Below are 23,673 nucleotides of genomic sequence, written 5' to 3'. Positions count from 1 at the left end.
TGGGAAAGTGTTTGGTTTTGTTTGTTGCTTGAATGAACTTTTTGTGACATTTTCCCAGGTTTCAAAGGGGTAGGACGACAGGAAGCTGCATTTCAAGCAGACTTTATTTGAGTCATTTATGGGTCACTGAAAAGATACAAGTCCCTTCTGTGAAGTGTCTCAACCACAATCCATAGCAAACCTCTCCCCCAGAAGCCTGTGTCATCAATGGAAATGGGGCAGGAATCTTGCACATCTCTTATGGAATGGAGTAACCAAACAGATTGGACCCAGGTTTGCTCCAAAGAGCAGAAAAGCAAGCTCTCCCTGCTTTCACATTACTCACTGAGATGATGTTTCTGGACCCCAAATCTAACTGGATTCCTTTTGTTTCAAAGGACTTCCACCAACTGGGAACATACTTGCACTAACAGCAGTTGAGGATTCCCTCTCTTCTGGGGAAATGAATCATTTTGGTCTGGCAACTAAAGAAATGTCAGAGACGAAGACAGATCTCTGGGGAATATATACACGTTATTTGACTGCAAACCAACTACATCCCCATATGCACTTAAATCCTTCTCTGCAGGATTGGAAGGACTAAAGGCAGGCCTGCATATGTGGCCCACGGGCCGATTATGGCCCTCACAAGGCTTTGGCATGGCCCTCAGAGGCTCTGGGGCTAAGCCTGAGAGAGGGAGGTCATATGCAGTGCTGCAGCACAGTAGTCACTGGAATCTGCCATTCCTTCCTCTCTCTTCTACATGTTTCCTTTCTCTATGATGCAAAGTTACCAAACTTTGCTGCATAGATCCAGTCAGGATGCTGGAAGTGGTGGTTTCTTTTGGAAACATGCCCTGGGAGGTAATGGGGAGCAGGGGATGAAATGATAAAGGGTATCAAGCTGGAATGTGTCCAGAGGAGGCTGAGTCAAATGATCAGGGGCCGGAGAACAAGCCCTATGAGGAGCAGCTTAAAGAGCTGGGCATGTTTAGCCTGAAGAAGAGAAGGCTGAGAGGAGACATGATAGCCATATATAAATATGTGCGAGGAAGTCATAGGGAGCAGGGAGCAAACTTGTTCTCTGCTGCCCTGGAGACTAGGATGCAGAGCAATGGCTTCAAACTACAAGAAAGAAGATTCCAGCTGATCATTAGGAAGAACTTCCTGACTGTGAGAACTGTTTAGCAGTGGAACTCTCTGCCTCTGAGTGTGGTGGAGGCTCCTTCTTTGGAAGCTTTTAAACAGAGGCTGGATGGCCATCTGTCAGGGGTGCTTTGAATGCAATTTTCCTGCTTCTTGACAGGGGGTTGGACTGGATCGCCCATGCCATCCAGTCCAACTCTATGATTCTATCAGACCTTAATTTAGGTTTATAAACACCTCAGGAGTGGAATGGTACACAACTCTTTTCTCCTTCCATTTGTTATTGCCATGCGTTTCTTTCTAGCTACCAACAGACATAACTTTTCAAGACAGGGACTCTTGAAAAGCATGTATTTTTAATATTTCTTGCCTGCAACAACCACACTAGGATGATAAGTATGCAAAACAAAAGATTAGCATCAATATACTGTTTTTCCGATGCAAAATACTCTTCTGGGCAAGCACATCCAAAGAAATCCCATCTTCTCTATTCCACCCCAAAGTTACTGCTGATAGTTCCCATCCGCTCCATCCCTCCCAGGATTTTGGTCTCTGCTTTGAAATGAAGACAAATGAACAGCTCACAAACTAGAAAGTAAGACAGATAGGGTTTCTAGGAAGGTCTTTTCATTTGAGGTGGGCCATGATTTGCTTCCCTAGGATGACCAGAACAGGCCTCCTATTTTGTTGGCTTCACCTCCTGGTCTCCCCACGAATGAATCCAGCAAGCTGACAGCCATCACATTTCCAGAGCAGCAACAACATGCCGAAGGAGCAGCCTTCTTTCCAGTCTCTCAAACACTGCAAAAAACTAGGCCTTTTGTCAAAGGGGGAAAAAATGGTTCCTGCAACCAACAACCTGGTGGTGTTTGCAGCAGAACAACCCACATCCATTCCACAGCACAGCTGTTCTTGGCCCCTAGTTGTCCTCTTCTGAAGACAGGCCTTCAATCTCGTCTCTGTCTCCTCCGATGGCCATCCAGAAGGCTTTTGCCACCTGCGAGGGAAGGGTCAACAAGAAAAACTCAAACACCTAAGAAATCTTTGCAGCAGTAGATACAGAATATATTCTGGCAACTACTTCCACACATTTTCTATATCAGATTTTTAGATATAGAAATAGTCTGAAGGGACCAAAAAGGCCATCCAGTCCAACCGCATTCTGCCTTCATGCAGAAAAAACACAATAAAAACAACCCTTGTTGGGTGAGTGGGCTTATTAACAAAAGACCCTCCCCATGAATGTATAGCAGAGTAACTTAGCAGCAGCACCAATATCTCAAAGGGATAAAAAGAACAAAAAAACACAGACCAAGGTTATCTCTTCCATAGGAGGCTTTTGTTTGTAGTAAAATAATACATATAGTTACACTATTTATAAGAACAAGGTTTCCATCACAAATAAAGTTCTTTATACTTCCTTCTTTGCTTCCATGCTGGGCTTCTTTCTCATGCAGATAAACAGCTTCGCTCTCACAGAGCCTCTTCTCATAATGAACTTACACAGAAGTTTCAACATAGTAGTATTTTACACAAAGCAGCCTTCATACTGGAGCTTCACACACAATAGCCTTCAACCTGGGGCTTCTCTCACTAAAGCTTCTCACACCAGGCCTTCCCAAACTGAGGCCTTTCTCTTACTGAGGCCTTCTCCCACTGAGGGTTCTCTCAGACCAAGGCCTTTTCCCCACAGAGGCGAGTTAACACTGAGGCCTCCTCATACTGAGGTCTATTAACAGACTGCGGTCCTTCTCCCACAGAGACCTTTCACAGACTGAGGGCTACTAAGCTTCAAGCACACCTACTTATATTGAACATCAGCTTTTACTGAGTCATTGCATCCATTTAACCCTTTCGATGCTTCACACACATTTTTGTAATTAAAAATACCTAGTTAATTTTCAATATTTCTAACAAAAGTGCCATCCAGCCTGTTTAAAAGCCTCCAAGGAAGGAGCTTCAACAGGACTCAGAGGCAGAGAGTTCCACTGCTGAACAGCTCTTCTTACTGTCAGGAAGTTCTTCCTAATGTTCAGATGGGATCTCCTTTCCTGTCATTTGAACCCATGGCTCCTTAGAGTCCTAGTTTCCAGTGCAGCAGAAAGGAAGCCTGCTCCCTCTTCCCTATGGCAACATTTCAAATTTTTCAACATGGCTCTTGTGACTCCTCTCAACCTTTTCTTCTGCAGGACAAACAATCCCAGATCCTCTTTAAGCTGCTCCTCAGAGAGCACATATGGCAAATCCAGCCCTCCCTGTTATTTTATGTGGCCCTCCTTCAAATATTGGAATATAAACCTTTATTTATATCCCACACCTATCTCCCTGAGGAAACTCAGGGATACAACACCTATATTCCTCCTCATTAGACATCATGACTAGTGCCGATGGGAGTTGGGATATAGGAACATCTGGGAGGCTGCAGTTTGTTCTGTTAAGTCAGAAGAGAGGGGTTTGGATTGAGATGCAATACTAGCAGATATGATGCCTAACTTCAATTGCCCAGTGGCACAATGGGTACACCCTTGTACCGGCAGGACTGAAGACCGACAGGTTGGAAGTTAGAATCCGGGGAGAGTGTGGATGAGCTCCCTCTGTCAGCTCCAGCTCCCCATGCAGGGACATGAGAGAAGCCTCTCACAAGGATCGTAAAAACATCAAAACATCAGGGCATCCCCTGGGCAATGTCCTTGCAGGTGGCCAATTCTCTCACACCAGAAGCGACCTGCAGTTTCTCAAGTCGCTCTTGACACACACAAAAAATCACAAAAACTTCAGAATGTCCTTTAATCTTTTCCTCGACCTCAGAGCCACAAATGCTGTTGGGTTGCAATTCCCATTATCCACAGTCCGCACAATGGACAATCTCCTTAAAATTCCCTCCCTATCTCTAAAAGCTTTATAGAAACATTATTATAATATAATAATAATGTTATTATAATAATTTATATTATAATAACATTATTATTATATAATTTATATAACAATAATAATATAATAATGCCATTTGGACTTCCGTCCTGTCTGGAACCCTCACCTTTTCTGCATGTAGTTTTCTCTGTTCATGAGGCAGTGTTGCTGCTTTTTCTGCAATGACAAAAAGCAAGAAATGTTATCTTCCTGGTTCGCCAAAAGTTGAACTAAGGCAGAATTGTTCCAGATTGGGCTGGAAAGAGGGTTAAGCCAAGGAAAAGACATACAACAAGACAAAACACAAAACAAGCACTGCGGCTCCCTTAGATTCTGCGGTTCAAGAATCAGAATGATACCCCAAATTCATTCCCACAACAGTTTTCGTGTTTTTTGTCTCGGCAGCAAAGGGAGATGTCCTACCTCAGGTGCCTCACTCGCAGAGATGCAGAATAAAAGCAAACTACAGCACAAGGAAGTACCTTTCATTTCCTTCAGCTTGGAGAATAGGCGCTCAAAGTTCTCCAGATCTCCTTCTCCTGCAGTGAGGCTAGCAAGTTCTTGGATGTCCATGTCCAGCACAGGGTCTACAAGGAGGAAAGTGACATGGCTTTAGGGTATGTCTCCAATGCCAGGCAGTCTTGGATGATAAATACTTTGACCCATTTCAAACTGGCTTGAAATGGGTCAAAGTATTTATCTAAGAAGTATTTATCAAAGTATTTATCTAAGAAGTTGAGGATGTTATGGTCACCTTTACGGATTATCTTTGCCTTAATACTGACAAGGGATGTATCCCATGGAGACCCCAAGAGAGAAATGGAAGAAGGCTCTGGGTTTCCCACAGGAAAGCTATGGAAGGTAAAAAGGACTCCCTCCACAGCCCCCTACCAAGGAAATGCCCTCTCACCAGCAGCAACGGGGCCTCTCTGCTCGCCTTCTGTGTCCACTGGGTCTTCTCCTCTGTCATCAGAGGAGTCTGCGCTCTCGGCCAACAAGGGATGGGGCTAATGCAGACATAGAGAAATTGAGTTAGGTCCCTTCTACACAGCCATATAATCCAGATTATGAAAGCAGATGACCCACATGATGATGTGAGTCTACATAGCCAGATAATCCAGTTCAAAGCATATAATCTGGATTTTTTATGGCAGTATAGAAGGGGGCTTAGAGGCATCCACATTTGCAATGCAGGGTGTTGTCAGATTTATGTTCTTGTTATTGTCTTCTTAGCAATCATATTGTTAATGGTTTTGGTTGGTGGTGATAGCATCATTATTATTACACTGGCCAACACACATTTGGGTGCTTCAAACGTTAGATCTGTTTCTGGGTATATTTGAGCTGCTGATTCCCGTTTCCCCCTAACAGCTCTGTTTTTTGAAATACAGAACATGCAGCATCTACCATCTGCTTGCCCGTAGACATATTGGAACTCAAGCACATCCTGCACAAGGCTGTAGTCCTCACTAAGGACTCTGTCTGTCTCTTTCTTTTGATTCAAAGTTTCAGCCATAAGGCAACCTCCTGGGTCCTCCATTTTGTTCTTCTCCTGTGAGCATGGAGAGAGAGAAGATGTCTCCAGAGAGACAAAAAGTTCAATAGTTTGACCCTAACTTTCCTATCTAGAAATGTAGCTCTTTGAATAAAGCCTTTGGGAACTTTTAAAACTTGATTCTGCTCCTGTAATTGCTGAAACTCAACAGCTCTACTGCTGGCACTAGAAGCTTCTGATCTGCTGGACTACTGCTACTGCTGTTGTGGCTGCTTTACATTTTTGAATGCTTTTTCTCATTTTGGAAATTATCCTCCAGCAAACCATATCTAAGAAACTAGAGTTGACGTAGTGTCGCAACTCAGGATAGATTCACCTTGCTAAAGACACCACCACACACCAAGGGTTTATTGAAGAAAAAGCAAAATCAAAAACATAGAAATATAGTTGCAAAAGTTCAATAGCCAAAACAGAGACTTAAATGCAAAGGCGAAGTTTCCAAGATCCAAAGGCAAATAACATGAAGTATAATCCCTTAGCACTGGTTAAACAAGAGTCCATGGCAGCATGACAAGATCCCCAAAAACCAAGATCAAGACCAAAGTCCCAAAGAGCTAAAAGCTTTCCCCCAAAACTGAGGTGATTCCAAAGAAGTTAACAGGGTGTAAGCAACATTGCACTGACAAAGGATTGACTTCAATCAGATCGTTAAATACGTTTCCCTAGCATGAAAGCATTACGTTAACCTCGAACTTCCCGTTTATTGGCAAGGCGAGCACTTCGGCGTACCCTTAATTGCAAACGGTCCTCCCTAATCAAAACTCCACCATCTTCAAGGCCGGATAACTCATTATCCTGGGACTGGTCACCCTGGGAACCGAGAGGCACTGAACTCCCAGATGAAGCCGACTCCTCCACCTGCAGCTGTAAAGTTTCACTATCTTCATCTAAAACAACATTCTTTTCTCTGGGAAACAGAAATGCCGTCTCTTCTTCAGAATCAACACTGTCTGCCTCAGAAACAGGGACATGTTCAGAAATCTGTAACCCATCATCCTCCTCGTCCTGAGAAAGCTCAGTTTCAAAGTAAGCCACAACATGTAGTATGTCCAATGCAATTTTCTGAATCAGAGCCCCAAAGACCCCAAGAACAGGCCTTAAAACCAAGACTTTTTTCTGTTGGACTGTGTTATCATCATCGTCATCCACTGTATTCTGTATTTTTGCTGCTTTGTAAAACCTATTCATGCCATCATACACAATGAGCCTGTCTCCCTCCTTAGAAAAAATATTGGCGGCCCTGCTGACAGTCACAACAGTAGCAGGACTGTAAGGGGACCACCAAACAACAATAAATGCAGGGAGTAAATAAATTAAAAATTACTGTTTACTTCTGGAGCTTCATTTCCTTCTGAGCGAAGCCTGCGGTTTGCACCTGCTAAGGCAGGAAGAAAGCCAAAGCCCTGATTGAGATCTGAAAAGAAAGAGCTGTTAGAACGACAACAAAGCCACAGAGGTTGCTAATGAGTGTCAGGAATCCCTGGGGGCCTCCATGTTAGCGGAGCAGCGGTCTGCTCCGGTTTTTAGTCTGAACTTGAAATGAGCTGTTTGAGTTGCAGGTTTTGACATCTAACCCATTCAATCCAATGGGACATTCAATCCAATGCCCGACAGCACACACTTGGTCAAGGAGAAAGGTCCGTTTTTTAACAGCAGGCTGAAAACAACATACCGCTTTTCATCTCCACGTTGGACCAGACATTGGCATTTAAGGCTTGGATGATTCGTTTCACTCCTGTCGATTCTGGAAAGTCGTCTGAAGGAATGAGAAAGGCAGAGAAGCAAAGTGTCAAAAAGTGGTCTTTTCCTGCTCTCTGACTCTATGATCTTTCCCCCATTCCAATGTAAACAAATGAATGAGTTCTTAATTGGTTTAAACTGTTTATTTTTAATACTGTTAATATTTAATTCCATTTTAATGTTTGCATATTTGTAGCTTTTAGACTGTATTGAACTGGTTTTAATTTAAGCCGCTTTGAGTCTTTTTTTTTTTTTTTTTTTTAGAGAAAAGCAGGACACAAAACTAATAACACTAACAAAATTTGAAACTTTTTCTCTTCCGGGTTTCAAAATGTTGTTTCCTGTTTAATTGTGCAGTATTTATTTTGAAAGTAGTAGTTTTACTGCAGAAACTTAATTTTTGGGGTTGCCAAAAATACTATATATACTCAAATATAAGATGATCCAAATCTAAGCTGAGGCACCTAATTTTACTACAAAAAACTGGCAAAACGTATTGACTCAAGTACAAGCTGAGAATAGGAAATGCAGCTGCTACTGGCAAATTTCAAAATAAAAATAGAGACCAATAAAATTAAATCAATTGAGGCATCAGTAGGTTAAATGTTTTGAATATTTACATAAAACTGTAATTTAAGATAAAACTCTCCAACTCTGATTAAACTATTGTTCTAACCTTCTTCAATGTAAATGTGCTTATGTATCCTTCCAATAATTACAGAGTAATATAATAAATGTAATAAAAATAATAGAGTAAAATAATAAATGTAATAATGATAAGAGTAAAATAATAAATATAGTAATAATAAATAGAGTAAAATAATAAATGTAATAATAACAGAGTAAAATAATAATAATAATAAATAAATAAATAGAGTAAAATAATAAATGTAATAACAACAATAATAGAGTAAAATAATAAACCCCCTTTCTCCATTTGCCACACTTGATATTCAGTTTGAATTGGAAAAAGGTGTCCTGGTCATTTGTAAAAAAAAAACAAAAAAACACACACACACACACAATTAAAGACCAATCACATAATCAGAATTAAGTCCTGTTTGGCCCTGGAAGGATGGAAAGACAACTCTTGTATTTTCCATCCACTCTTGCTTGTCTTTTCTGGGGCAGCTCTCAAAACGGAAGCCAGACAGGAGGGGCTAAAGAGCTTCAGCCGCCTTCCATTTGATCACCTTTGAAAAAGGAGCCGGCAAGTAAACAAAGCCATTCACATTGACTGGGGTGGACCTCCTTCTGGGCTGACTCAAAACAAACTACAGAAATGGAGGATGCTATCAAAAGACTGGAAACAATTCAGTCGGGTACAGTTTTATTGTCAAATGGATGAGTCACCTCACATTCCCCTCTCCCCACCCACCAAACTGCTCTATCCAGTGACGCATCAGCTACCCTGTTTTGGCTTAGAATTAAAGCCTAGAAAGTATCTAGATGGCATCTTAAAGCAATGGCAGGCGACCTATAGCTCTGGCAACCCTCTGGCATGGAGAGTGGCTGCTCGGGTGCCATATACAAGAAGGCTCAAGGTGCTGGAAGAAGGAAAACCAAGGAGAAACTTGGGGAGCTGGGTGTGTTTAGCTTGGAGAAGAGCGAGAGGTGACAAGATAGTCATCTTTGAAGATTTGAGAAAATATCACGTAAAAGGTGGGGTAAACTTAGTTTCTCCTGTAATTGATACAGGATTGTAAGAATTGTTCAACAGCAGAATAGGATGCTTCTGATGACTCTCCTTATTTCAGAGGGTTTGGTAGCCATCTCTCAGGAATACTTTAGTGATCATAGAATCATAGAGTTGGAAGAGACCTTGTGGGCCATCTAGCCCAACCCCCTGCCAAGAAGCAGGAAAATCGCATTCAAAGCACCCCCGACAGATGGGTGATATATCTACAGGGATGGGGGTTGGACTAAATGACCCTTGTGGTGCCTTTCAGCAATAGAATTACCTATCCGAATGTATCTCTGCCTATGAACCCACCAGGACTCTAGGATCTTCTGGGGAGGCCCTGCTCTCGATCCCGCCTGCATCACAGGCACGGCTGGCGGGGACGAGGGACAGGGCCTTCTCTGTGGTGGCCCCTCAGCTGTGGAACGCCCTTCCCATGGACATTAGATCAGCCCCTTCGCTAATGGTGTTTCGAAGAAAACTAAAAACCTGGCTGTTTGAACAGGCGTTCGGATAAATAGTGCAATGAACTCGATGAATATAGGAAACGGAATTATGGATGACGAATTGGATCACGATTTTAGTTACGAGACGTTAATGTGTTGTTACTGAGATGTCATTAGTTTGTATTTTATACTGTTAATGGTTTTAATATTGTATGTTGTTGGATTGTCTTTTGCTCTTGTTGTGAACCGCGTTGAGTCGCCTACGGGCTGAGAAACTGCGGTATACAAGCAAAGTAAATAAATAAATAAACAGAATTCTATGCAGGCAATACCTGGCATTCTCTTCAACAGTGGAGTGTAGTAGAGGCTCCTTCTTGGAATGCTTTGGACTGCCATCTGTCAGGGGTGTTTGCAATTTTCCTGCCTGGTAGAAAGAAGAGGGTGGGACTGGATGGCCCCTTGGGGGCTCTTCCAATTCTATGAGATGGAAGAGACCTCATGGTCCATCCCCATTCTGGCAAGAATCAGGAAAATTGGATTCAAAGCACCCCCAACAGATGGCCATCCAGCCTCTGTTTCAAAGCCTCCAAAGAAGAAGCCTCCCCTACACTCCGGGACAGAGAGAGAGTTCCACTGCTGAACAGGCCATCCAGCCTCTGTTTCAAAGCCTCCAAAGAAGAAGCCTCCACTACACTCCGGGGCAGAGAAAGAGTTCCACTGCTGAACAGGCCATCCAGTCTCTGTTTCAAAGCCTCCAAAGAAGAAGCCTCCACTACACTCCGAGGCAGAGAGAGAGTTCCACTGCTGAACAGGCCATCCAGCCTCTGTTTCAAAGCCTCCAAAGAAGAAGCCTCCACTACACTCCGGGACAGAGAGAGAGTTCCACTGCTGAACAGCTTTTCTCACAGGAAGTTCTTTCTAATGTTCAGGTGGAATCTCCTTTCCTGTAGTTTAAAGCCATTATTCCACATCCTAGTTTCCAGGGCAGCAGAAAACAAGCTTGCTCCCTCCTCCCTATGACCATCTCACATCTTGACAACTGTGGTGCCCAGAATTGGACACAGGTATGGTCCTACCAAAAGGTAGCAGGACTTCCCTAGATCTAGGCACTATTTTATTTTTTAAGAAGCTGGAAGAACCTACCATCTTCGTCAGGCAGCTCTTCTGGATTGAGCTCCACCAACTCAAAGCCGTGCCGGATGCACCATTCTTGGGCCTTTTGCCGACTTACGCCTAAAACAAAAATAAAGGAAGAAATTGCGTGTTTCCAGGAAGGAATGATGCCATTTTTTTTCTTCTGTGTAAATGTGCATTTTACTTCACTGGGACTTGGCTAAGCAGGAAACTCCACCATGAGAGAAATCATCCCACCACTGGGTCAACATGCCTAAAACCTGTATTAAATCCCTGGAATCATTCACTTTTGTCCACATTTTAGTTCAGGAACATATCTCATGCAAATACGGGCATTGCAACATACTACCTAACTCTGAATGGCCCCAACTCTAAGATCCTATATATCTTAAGTGGCCCAAGAGCCAGAAGCCGGACGCTGTTGCCATACCATTCTCAGAGACTCTGTCACAGACTAAAATCATCACTTCAGGAAGCCAGTCTTCGACAAGAGGAAGCCATGAAGAGATGCTATCCAGTCCCGATATCTGTAAAATCAAGCACAAGTTGCTGGAATCCCATGCTGGGTGAGAGGGCTTATTAAAGAAGGACCCTCCCCATAAATGTACAGCAGAGCAACCCAGCTCAAATAGCCCAAAGTGATAAAAAGAACAAAACACAGAGACTGGTGTTATCTCTTCCATAGGAGGCTTTCTTTGAAGTAAAATAATATGGTTGCACTATTTACAAGAACAAGGTTTCCACAACACAAAAGTTCTTTATACTTTCTTCTTTGCTTCCACGCTGGGCTTCTTTCTCATGCAGATAAACAGCTTTGCTCTCACACAGAGGCTCCTCGCACACTGAAGTTACACAGGAGCTTCACACAGTAGCTTTGCACACGACAGCCTTCAACCTGCGGCTTTCTCTCACCAAAGCTTCTCACATCAGGCCTTCTCATATTCTAAGGCCTTCCCACAGACAAAGGCCTATCTCACGCTGTGAGGCCTTCTCTCAAAGGACTAAGGCCTACCTCACACAGAGGCTTCTCTCACAGACTAAGGCCTACCTCACACTGTGAGGCCTTCTCTCACAGACTAAGGCCTACTTCACACAGAGGCTTCTCTCACAGACTAAGGCCTACCTCACACTGTGAGGCCTTTTCTCAGATTAAGGCCTATCTCACACTGTGAGGACTTCTCTCACAGATTAAGGCCTACCTCACACAGAGGCTTCTCTCACAGACTAAGGCCTATCTCACACTGTGAGGCCTTCTCTCACAAAGGCCTACCTCACACTGAGACAAACTAACACAAAGGCCTACTAAGCTACAGTCATACCTGTTTATATACAACTGCGGCATTTGCTGAGTCATTGCATCCATGTAACCTTTTCAGTGCTTGGCTCACATTTTTGTAATAAGAAATACCTAGTTAAATTTTAATATTTATGGCACTCCACACATTGATTCATTTTTAAAACTGCACAAGTGAAAATGTAAGAAGAAGAAGAAAACAGAAGGAGGAGAGAAAGAAAAGAAACAGGAGGAGAAAGAGGAAAGAAAAAGAAACACAAGGAGAAGAGAAAAAAAATCGAGACCAAAAACATGGGCATTTTGTATCTCGGCATTAACCAACACAGCTGTTTCAAACATTCAGTTGGAAACCAAGAGTAAGCCTCTGCAACATTGCCTCAAACCAGGAAAGAAAATTCTAATGTGGTCCCTGCACATCTCACATCGCTGTACAAAACAAAGTTATCTTGACTGGACAGAAGCCATGTAATTTCGTGCAAAATGGGCGGCAGCATCTTGAAAACTGCTGAACAAGTTTCCACTAAATTGATTTCTGGGAGTATTATGCATAGCGCATAACAGGCATTCCCACTGACTATGCTCTGCTAATGGAAGCAAGGCTGTTTAGCTTGAATTTCCCTGCGAGCGTCTTCCCAAAACTGGGAAGGGTATTTGGCTTGAGGCCAGAGAACTACAGAAAGGCTTTCAGGAAGAAACGCCATCATAAAGAAGAAAAGGACCTCCAAGCGTCACTTCAAAAAGAGGAAGAGAACATTAAAGAAAATGTGGAAACAGGCACAAGAGTTGTCATTCCATCAGCTAGTGTTTTTTTTTTTTTAAGAAGTGGGGATAAAAAAACATGAACTGGAGTGCCCTCTTGCTGAAATAAAATTCTTATTTACCTACATAATTGGGATAAGCAACCTCAATGACACCTTGGCACACAAACCTTGTTTTTGCGGAAGCCATTCAACATTATTAGCCAACACAGTTTCCAGCAGCAGAGTTACAGATGTCATGGCTAACGATGACAACCAGAGGAGGACTCACCGTCGTGCTGTCAAAATAAGCCAAGAAAGCCTGCACGGTCTCAGCAATTTCCGCTGTCACGAGGAACCTATTTTCCACAACGCAGAGGTGAATGGGAGCTGAGTAGTATTTGTTGTCTATCGTCCATGGATACAACCGGACCCCGATGTCTGTGGAAGCGTTCTCCGGAAGCTCTTCCTTCCCAATGATACCTTCAAGAGGAACACAAGGGACTTCACAAACTGACAAGAATGAGTTCAAAGTTACTTTTCTCTTTCGAAAAGCAAGAGAAAGGTATGTTTGGGGAGAAGTGACAGTGGGATGCTGTGAGTTTTCCGGGCTGTCTGGCCATGTTCCAGAAGTATCCTCTCCTGATGTTTTGCCCACATCTATGGCAGGCATTCTCAGAGGCTGTGAGGTCTGTTGGAAACTAGGCAAGTGAGGTTTATATGTCTGTGGAATAATGTCCAGGGTGGGAGAAAGAACTCTTGTCTGCTTGAGGTAAGTGTGAATGTTGCAATTGTCTGCCTTGATTAGCATTTAATGACCTTGCAGCTTCAAAGCCTGGTTGATTGCTGCCAGGGGGATACTTTATTTGGAAGTGTTAGATGTCTCTGATTGTTTCCTGTCTGGAATTCCCATGCTTTTTGAGTGTTATTTATTGTCCTGATTTTAGAGTGTATTAATACTGGTAGGCATATTTTGTTCATTTGCATGGTTTCTTCCTTTCTGTTGAAATTGTCCACATGTTTGTGGATTTCAATAGCTTCTCTGTGCAGTCTGACATGGTGGTTGTTAGAGTTGTCCAGCATTTCTGCTGTGGCCAGGTTGGTTGGTTCATCAGGTTCTCTACAATGGCTGACTTCTCTGGGTGAATTAATCTGCAGTGCCTTTCATACTCCTTGATTCGCGTTTGGGCATTGCTCGTTTGGTGATCCCTATGCAGACTTGTCCACAACTTCCTGGTATACGGTACACTCCTGCAGAGGTGAACCACCTAAACTGGGCTCTACAGGCCAATGGAGACTCCACCGGAGACTTCAGAAGAGCTGCAAGACCAAGACCAAGGCACGAGAGTAAAGACAAAGATCCATCCAGAGGAAAAGTGTTCTTACCAGACATCAAGGGAACCACGGACTGCATAGGGAAGCTGATGAAGAAACATAATCTACAATTTATCTACAAACCCACTAGGAAAATGCCACCAATGCTATGTTCAGCAAAGGACAAGAGGGATCCTCCCACCTCTGCAGGAGTCTACTGTATACCGTGCAGCTGTGGACAAGTTTTACATAAGGGACAACCAAACGCAGCAACATTGCCCAGACACAAATCAAGGAACATTAAAGGCACTGCAGACTAACTCAACCAGAAAAGTCAGCCATAGCAGAGCACCTGATGAGCCAAGCTGGACACAGAATATTATTGGCGAACACAGAATGATGGACCACTCTAACAACCACCATGTCAGGCTACACAAAAAAAGCGACTAATCCACAAGCATGTGGACAATTTCAACAGAAAGGAGGAAACCATGCAAATGAACAAAATCTGTTCATTTTCATGAGAGAGCAACTGGTTTCGCAAAACCCTCTTATAGTGCCAAAGCAACAGGGATTTTGGGAGGGGAGAGGCTGACTACTCACAAAAGATTACTACTAACATATCAGCTCTAAATTAATAAATATGGCTTTCTGTGGGTGAATCAGCACCCCAAATAACCAAACCAAATCTGAAGTTGGCCAAAAACAGATTCATAACCCTTTTGGTACTAATGTTGGAGAGTGGTCCCTGGGCAAAAAAAGGTTGGGAACCACTGGTTTAAAGGGAGTCAGATGATAAGGGACACCAACTATCAGATAGTGATTGCAGGGTTTGTAGATGCTGGGTTTTTTTTTTCCAATCTAAAAATGCTAGCAGAGCGGAAGCAAATAATACAGATCAACAACATCAACAAAAAAACAAACACATTTTTCTTGGTGTCTTGGTTTTAGGCCTGATCTTGGGTTTATTTGGGGCTGATTCCGAAAATTTCATTGGACAGAACGCACTAGGTCTAATTTCTTAGAGAGGGTTATGCTGATTTCTTATGTGTGAGCATAGGTTCCGTATCGCAAAAACTATAGCTCATAGGGGGAAAACCATTGCCCTTTTTGGAATAAGCAGGTCAAACGTACCCAGAAACAGGCATCAAAACATGTGTTGGCCAATGCCAAAAGCATGAAAGTGAAACATGTAAATACGGAGAGACAACTGTACTAGCCCTCTTCTTTGAATGCTCAACACCAGCGCTACGAGCATTGCATGTAGAGTGAAATGGCTGCAACTGCAGGGCTTCACAGAAGGGCCACTTTGTGGGTTGGGAAGGGAACTGTGGCCCTCCCATAAAGCTAATGGTTAGCCTCAGCCCACCATCTGCCCACAGGGAGGAATGACCCATCGGCCATCCACTTTGCACTGAACAACTCTGCTGCCACCCACATGTCTTGGTAGAAACGCATTTGGACACCTCCCTCAAAACCACAAAACACTCTCCTGCAAGTACAATGTTGCCCTCCCAACTATAATGACACCTTTCTATATCTAGCCATGGAGAACCTAGCCATTTGGGGGCAAGATTTCAGGCCTCCGCTTGCTTTTTGGTCCTCCAAAGAATCTTCCCAGACACCTGCTGAAACAGCAAAAGCGTGTGGGTTTGGAAACGGAGGAGTGCCCACTTTAAAGGTTTTGATCCTCCCAAACAGTGGACGGACCCTGCGGTTTCACATCACAACTAAAACACTTTGAAAACGAAGAAGAGAATCCAGCTGACGCACTCAGTAGCCACAAGACTTGGCCTCAGAAGTCCAGCCTCAGTGGTTGTGTTTTCACAGAAGCCAGGCCAGCTCTTAGGCTCTGTCCTATGCTCCTCCTACAAACAAGGCCTGCTCCAGGAAAGGAGCCATCCATCCTCTAGTTTGCAAGACAATTACAATGCAAGAGACCAGAGAAGCCATTGTGAAGGTCAGCCCAGTACATAGAAAAGTAAGCACTTGGGGATTTCTCGTCTCCGATCTTATATCCTACTTTCTCCCAAGTGTGTGATGTCTGCTGGATCACCCCATTCATATGGGGCTCAAGGTACCTTGCAGAAGAGCTAGAATGAAAACATCTAGAATGTTTTTTCAAAATTAAATAAGTAATTCTAATGGGCACACAAATCCAAATAGAGCAACACATTCAAAGTGTAACAATTAAGATGGAAGGCAATGCACTTATTATAGCAGTGGTTCCCAACCTTTGGAACTCAAGGTGTTTTGGCCTTCAGCTCCCACAGTTCCTAACAGCTGGTAAGCTGGTTGGGATTTCTGGGAGTTGAAGTCCAAAACACCTGGAGGCCCAAAGGTTGGGAACCACTGTATTATAGGAACCCTCTGCAGAATCCAGTTAACAACAGAAAGTCTAGGCCTGTGCCTACCGTACAAGAATGGTAATGCACAGGCTGGATTTCTGCAACTCTATACAAAATTTGGAAATTCTAGTTGTTTCAAACATGATAGATTGGTAAGTGGTCCATCAACAAGTGATCACATTATACCTATACTGTATTTTTTTAAAAATTATTCATTGGCTACCAATTAGTTTCTGGGCAATGTACAAAGAGTTGGTTGTTACCTCTTTAGCCACAACTTAGACCAGTCTCTTCTGACAAGCTTAATAATAATCTTTATTTATATCCCCATCTCACAAAAAGGACTCTGGAAGGCTTACAAGGCACTACAAGTGTAGTACATAACATAAATGGTACATGAGTATAAACACAATATCACATAAAAGTTATAAAAACAACCACTATTAACACATCAATAAAATAAAAACAAAAATAAAAGCACAGTTTAAAATGCAGACCATCTGTTGTGAAAACTAGCTGCCTTCGAATCACAACTAAAGTGTCAAAATGTCAACCTCATATGGGTCCATTTCAGCCTACTCAAGGCCAAAAGCCTGCTTAAAATCCATGTTTTTAGTCTGGATTGGAAGAGGTCAAGAGTGGGAGCTAACCTAATCTCTTTTTTGAGGGTATTCCAGAGCTTGGGAGCCACCACAGAGAAGGCCCCCCTCTCTCTCATTCCCACCAACCGCACTTGAAACAATGGTGGAACAGAGAGAAGGGCCTCCCCATCTGATCTCAAAGCCCACACCTTTTCATAGAAAGAGATGCGGTCTCAAAGACAGGTTGGGCCCGAAGCATATAGGGCTTTGTAGGTAATAACCTTCACCTTGAATTGAGCCCGGAAAACATTATTGGAAGCCAGTGGAGCTGCTTGAGTAGGGGCATAGGATGTTCCCTATAGCTAGCTCCAGTTAGTTATCTGGCAGTCAACCTTTGCACTAACTGCAGTTTCCAAACCATCTTCAATGACAGCCCCACGCAGACTGCATTACAGTCCATTCTGGATATAACAAAGCCTATTCAGATTATTTCAAAATTACGCATTTCACTTATGCATTTTCAAGTATAGATGGGTTCTTTTAATATATTCTTAGCCTAAGAAAACCCCAGGAAATGCATGGCAACTGGCGGCACTAAGGAATATGCATAGTCTTATCTATATTTGGCTTTGTTTTATGACAATGCAGCAAATATTAATTTTAACACATGTTTTCCATTATTGCCAACCCATCCCATGGGTGTAGAATCGGGCACCTATTTATTGCAATGAATATTATCATTTTCCATACTCCAAAAGGCACCCACATTAATTTGCAAAATTATTGAGCCATACTCTACAAACTGCTCCCATTACAATAGTATCAATGAAAAAAACCTTGATTTCCTTTGGCCAAACGTGTGTTCCCAACACAGACTTCCACTGATTTCAGACTGTAAGCATCTTCAGTGTTTTCAATGGCTTTTAAAAGTGGTGCTATTTACTTTCTTCTACTTGGCTGGATACAGAACTTAACGACTGTGTGTCTGGAGAGCCACCTGGTGGATTGAGTTTAAGAAATTCTTTCCTGGATTTGCAAGAGCTTTGGAAGTTTGAAAGCCAATACAGCAGCTGTTTATAAAAGATTCCAGCTACTCCTATTTTGGCGTCTCTATCAGACCCGCACAAGCATGTTTCTGTGGTACCCAACAAGGAACGCCTGGCTACAATTGTATGTCTTCTTCTGGGAACTGACTACAGCCCTTCCATCCAAAATGTCCTCCAAGATAATTTCCAGGCCTCTTTTTTTTGAATATAGATATATAAACCATAATGCAACTAAAATAAAATGAGCACATTATTAAAAAGCCCACTGATCTATTTTCTAACTAATACTTTAGTACAACTAAAAGTTACTACAAATGACAACACAAATAACATACAAAAACAAAAAACAAAACAAGCCAATACACAAGATACATACTAAAATAAAGCTATCTAACAAATTAATCTACAGATTGCTCACTCTCTATCTGATTTTTTTAAAGTTCTAACCAGTCTGCTCCCTTTAAGAAATATGATGTAATCACACTTCTACATTTAATAACATAGAACTAGCCCGTAGATCCCACCATTAATGAATCCCCCACTCCAAAATTGTTAGGCCATATCAATCCTAAGGCTGGATCAACACTGCCCTATATCTCAGAATCTGATCCCAAATTATCTTCTTATCCCAGTTTATCTGTCAGTGTAGACTCATATAATCCAGTTCAAAGCAGATCATCTGGGATCAGATCCTGGGTTCTACGGCAGTGTAGATCCAGCCTAGACCTCTCTTGAAATCAAACAAATATTTATCCTCTAGGAGTCCAAATCAGTTTGTCCATCTCCATGCCTTCTGAGACTATTTGTACAATGCCCTGTATCCCAAGATCAGATCCTAAATTACGTGCTTATCTCAGATTAAATTGCAGGAGAGATTTATATAATCCAATTCAAAGCCGATAATCTGGGATCAGATCCTGGAATATAAGGCCAGTAGGCTGTTAGGAATTGTGAGAGTTGAAGTCCAAAACACCCGGAGGACCAAAGTATGCCCATGCCTGGTGTAGACTCATATAATTCAATTCAAAACAGATAATTTGGATTATTAGCTTTGATTATCTGGATTATGGCAGTGTAGAAGATGCCATCCTAAGGCCCCTTCCACACAGCTGTATAAAATCCACATTGAACTGGATATATGGCAGTGTAAACTCATATAATCCAGTTCAAAACAGACAATGTGGATTATCCGCCCCAGGTCCCCTTGGGGAGATAGGGCAGAATACAAATAAAGTTTATTATTAGTAGTAGTATTACACCATTAAACAGGAACTCACACTTTCAAATCAGGAACCAAATTTCATCATTATTATCATTATTCAGAGGCTGCATGGCCATCTGTCAGAACAGCTTTGGTAGTGTATTTGTCCCTGGAAGAATGGGATAATGTTCCCAGGTTATTAATGTCAGTTCCTCATTGGTTCTATCATAAAAATGAGGGGAATGTTTAGTAAATGGCAAAAAACTTTGTTTTTGCAGGAGGGATATCATCATCCATCCATTTAACAATGTTATAGTGTTATCAGTCTAACATTCTACACATGTGTACTGCCCCGGCCTGCCTCAAAGGACTGTTGTGAGGATGAAAACCTGGCAGGAAGAGAGCTTTATAGGGCAGCTTCCCCTCACTGGCATTCAGCTGCACCCGTACTTTGGAAAGTCTGATTTGGCCACAGTAGTCCACGCTCTGGTTACATCCCATATAGACTACTGCAATGCTCTCTACGTGGGGCTGTCTTTGAAGACTGTTCAGAAGCTTCAACTGGTCCAATGGACAGCAGCCAGATTGTTAACAGGAGCGGCACTCAGGGAGCGCACAACTTCTCTGTTGCGCCAGCTCCACTGGCTGCCAGTTTACTATTCAAACTGCACAATTCAAAGTGCTGGCTTTAGCCTTTAAAGCCCTAAATGGTTCTGGCCCAGTTTATCTGCTTGAACGCATCTCTTCCTATGAACTATCATCGTCTGGAGAAGCCCTGCTCTCGGTCCCGCCTTCTTTGCAGATCCGATTGGCGGGAATGAGAGACAGGGCCTTCCCAGCAGTGACCCCCTGGCTATGAAATGCCATCCCTAGGGACATTAGATCAGCCCCCTCCCTCCTGACATTTTGAAAGTTAAGACATGGCTGTTCAAGCAGGCATTTGCAGATGCAGTATAACTGATTAATTGAGACTCATGGAACAACAGGACAATGCGATGGAAAATGATTTTAATGATGAGATGCTGAGAAATGTATTTTATGATTTTAATTGTTTATTGTTTTTATATAGTTTATACTATATGTAATTATTTTTGACTGTATTTTATCTTGTGGGGCATTGATTGCCAAATGTAAACCGCCTCGAGTCGCCTCTGGTATAGTAAGTATAGTAAATCGATCAGTAAATAAAATTCATTGACCTCACAAAGGCATCTGACACAGTGAATTGTAGTGCTCTCTGGACCAGCCTCCAAAAATTGTATGCCATGACAAATTTGTGAATAGTCTGCTGCTCCGCCATGATGACAACAGTCTTGGACAGCAATGGTTCCCAAAGCGACCCATTTAAGGTGGAATCAGGCATCAAACAGAGATGTGTTATTGCCCCAACCTTATTATTTATTATTATTTATTTATTTACAGTATTTATATTCTGCCCTTCACACCCCACAGGGGTCTCAGGGTGGATTACAATGTACATATACCTGGCAAACATTCAGTGCCATTAGACATACAAAATATATAGACAGACACAGAGGCAATGTAACATTCCAGATTTTCAGCCTTCATGAGGGTATGCTCGATTCCAGCCAAGGGGGAGCTGCCGCTTCACCGTCCACTTGTGACACCGAGACCTTGATGGAGTACTTCCTCATTCTTACGCATGCTGCTGGAAGATTTTATGGTGTCGTAAATTAGTTAAGTTAGCCTCCCTGCATAAAGCAGTACCTTGACAGATGCAACTGTCTTTTGGGCTGCATAGGTAAACAGCAAGCTAGACTATTAATGGTTGGGAGCTTACTCCGACCTGGGCTGGCTTCGAACTCATGACCTCTCGGTCAGTAGTGATTTAATGCAGCTGGCTTCTAACTAGCTGCGCCACAGCTAGTATATCTATATAAATAAAAATGTAATGTTCATTTGTGGGATTAAGAGAACTCAAAAACCACTGGACGAATTGACATCAAATTTGGACACAAGACACCTAACAACCCAATGTATGTCCTTCACTCAAAAAAATGATTTTGTCATTTGGGAGTTGTAGTTGATGGGATTTATAGTTCACCTACAATCAAAGAGCATTCTGAACTCCACCAACGATGGAATTGAACCAAACTTGGCACACAGTTCTCCCATGACCAACAGAAAATACTGGAAGGGTTTGGTGGGCAGTGTCCTTTGGTTTCGTAGTTGTAGTTCACCTACATCCAGAGATCACGGTGGACTCAAACAATGATGGATCTGGACCAAACTCTACACTAATACTCAATGTGTCCAAATGTGAACACTGGTGGAGTTTGGAGAAAATAGAATTTTGATATTTGGAAGTTGTAGTTGCTGGGATGTATAGTTCACCTACAATCACAGAGCATTCTGAACCCCACCAACGATAGAATTGGGCCAAACCTCCCACACAGAACCCCCATGTGGGCCACAGCAAGGGGACGGCTAGTATTATAATATATATATAATAAAAGGTAAAAGGTAAAGGTAGTCCCCTGACATTAAGTCCAGTCATGTCTGACTCTGGGGTGTGGTGCTCATCTCCATTTCTAAGCCGAAGAGCCAGCGTTGTCCGTAGACACCTCCAAGGTCATGTGGCCAGCATGACTGCATGGAGCGCTGTTACCTTCCCGCCGGATCTACTCACATTTGCATGTTTTCGAACTGCTAGGTTGGCAGAAGCTAGGGCTGACAGCGGAAGCTCACACCACTCCCCGGAATCGAACCTGCGACCTTTCGATCAACAAGCTCAGCAGCTCAGTGCTTTAACCCACTGTGTCACCGGGGGCTCCTATATATATAATATAATATATATAATATAAATATTAAAATGTGAGAAATATAAAATGGGTGAGATATATAGAGCAGCCCCCGGTGGTGCGGTTGGTTGAACCACTGAGCTGCTGAACTGATACGTCATTTTGTTGATGGGAAGCTTCCCATCAGTGTGGAAAACATTTATTGGTCAGACAGCAAGCTATTTAACCTCATCAGACTGAAAGCAAAAAGGAAGGTGACAACATCTGTTAAAGAACTATAATATGCTGATGATAAATAAATAAATAGCATAGTCTGTTGTTGTTCATTCGTTCAGTCGTCTCCGACTTTTCGTGACCTCATGGACCAGCCCACGCCAGAGCTCCCTGTCAGCCGTCACCACCCTCAGCTCCTTCAAGATCAGTCCAGTCACTTCAAGGATGCCATCCATCCATCTTGCCCTTGGTCGGCCCCTCTTCCTTTTGCCTTCCACTTTCCCCAGCATAATTGTCTTCTCTAGGCTTTCCTGTCTCCTCATGATGTGGCCAAAGTACTTCAACTTTGTCTCTAGTCTCCTTCCCTCCAATGAGCAGTCGGGCTTTATTTCCTGGAGGATGGACTGGTTGGATCTTCTTGCAGTCCAAGGCACTCTCGGAACTTTCCTCCAACACCACAGTTCAAAAGCATCGATCTTCCTTCGCTCAGCCTTCCCTAAGGTCCAGCTCTCACATCCGTAGATTACTACAGGGAATACCATGGCTTTGACTAGGCAATGGATCTTTGTTGCCAGTCTGATGTCTCTACTCTTTACTATTTTATCGAGATTGGTCATTGCTCTCCTCCCAAGAAGTAAGCGTCTTCTGATTTCCTGGCTACAGTCTGCATCTGCAGTAATCTTTGCGCCTAGAAATACAAAGTCTGTCACGGCCTCCATATTTTCTCCCTCTATTTTCCAGTTGTCAATCATTCTTGTTGCCATAATCTTGGTTTTTTTGATGTTTAGCTGCAACCCGGCTTTTGCGCTTTCTTCTTTCACCTTGGATCGAAGACAGCATAGTCTATGCACATTCAAAAAAAGATCTACAGGCCACATTGTCCGAATGCCCCAAAATCACCATCCCCCAAAGCAGTTACTCTTCTCTCAACTCAAGAAGATCAGGAATAGGTCTCTGCGGTCACCCATGGATCCACTACCAAGACCAGGCATGGGCCAAGACCGGCCCTCCAGGCGTTTTGGACTCCAACTCCCACAATTCCTAACAGCCTCAGGCCCTTTCTTTTTCCCCTTCAGCCGTTTAAGCGGCTGAAGGGGAAAAAGAAGGGGCCTGAGGCTGTTAGGAATTGTGGGAGTTGGAGTCCAAAACGCCTGGAGGGCCGGACTTGGCCCATGCCTGGCCAAGACCCTATGCTTGGAAGGCAATCAGACTCGGATGCAAGGCATCAGCGAGGAATAACTATAGCGCAAAGGCATGGGCGGCACTCTGCACACGCCCAGAGGCGCCCGACTCACGTTTCACCAGCTCTTCCCCGGGGAACCTTGCGTCGCAGCCAGCCACCAAGGCGCAAGGGACAGCCATGGCTCCTTTTCGCTGCCTTGTACTTCCCGCTTCCGGTTTAGGCCCCGCCCTTTCCGTTATACGTGGGATGTACCATTCCTTGGAAGGAAGAAATAAAAAATAAAATAAAAATTTCACGGTACTGAAATTTCTGCGCTTTCAATCCTAGAGACAAAACAATCAATTCGCTTAGCTTTGTTTCCTCTTAGAAAAGCGCCTGCCTTTTTTTTCCACATTCACCCCTT

At 43.1% G+C, this 23,673-nt stretch overlaps 1 protein-coding gene across 1 annotated transcript; it reads right to left on the bottom strand.

The window, feature by feature from the left end:
• Positions 1-1,462: 1,462 nt before the first annotated feature.
• On the bottom strand, positions 1,463-23,502 carry AAGAB (alpha and gamma adaptin binding protein). Its single transcript, XM_060755916.2, has 10 exons — positions 23,383-23,502; positions 12,915-13,105; positions 11,022-11,118; positions 10,601-10,690; positions 7,263-7,346; positions 6,922-7,004; positions 4,946-5,042; positions 4,518-4,622; positions 4,163-4,212; positions 1,463-2,122 (listed from the first exon to the last, which is right to left on the bottom strand). Exons 1-10 carry the CDS (start codon positions 23,447-23,449, stop codon positions 2,045-2,047), a joined length of 942 nt encoding a protein of 313 aa, XP_060611899.2. The 5' UTR covers positions 23,450-23,502; the 3' UTR covers positions 1,463-2,044.
• Between the last annotated feature and the right edge of the window lie 171 nt (positions 23,503-23,673).

Source organism: Anolis sagrei, chromosome 9 (assembly GCF_037176765.1).
Source record: "Anolis sagrei isolate rAnoSag1 chromosome 9, rAnoSag1.mat, whole genome shotgun sequence".
Classification (NCBI taxonomy): Eukaryota; Metazoa; Chordata; class Lepidosauria; order Squamata; family Dactyloidae; genus Anolis; species Anolis sagrei.
The sequence above is the reverse complement of the archived record's forward strand: the minus strand, read 5'-3'. Positions and strand labels throughout refer to the sequence as shown.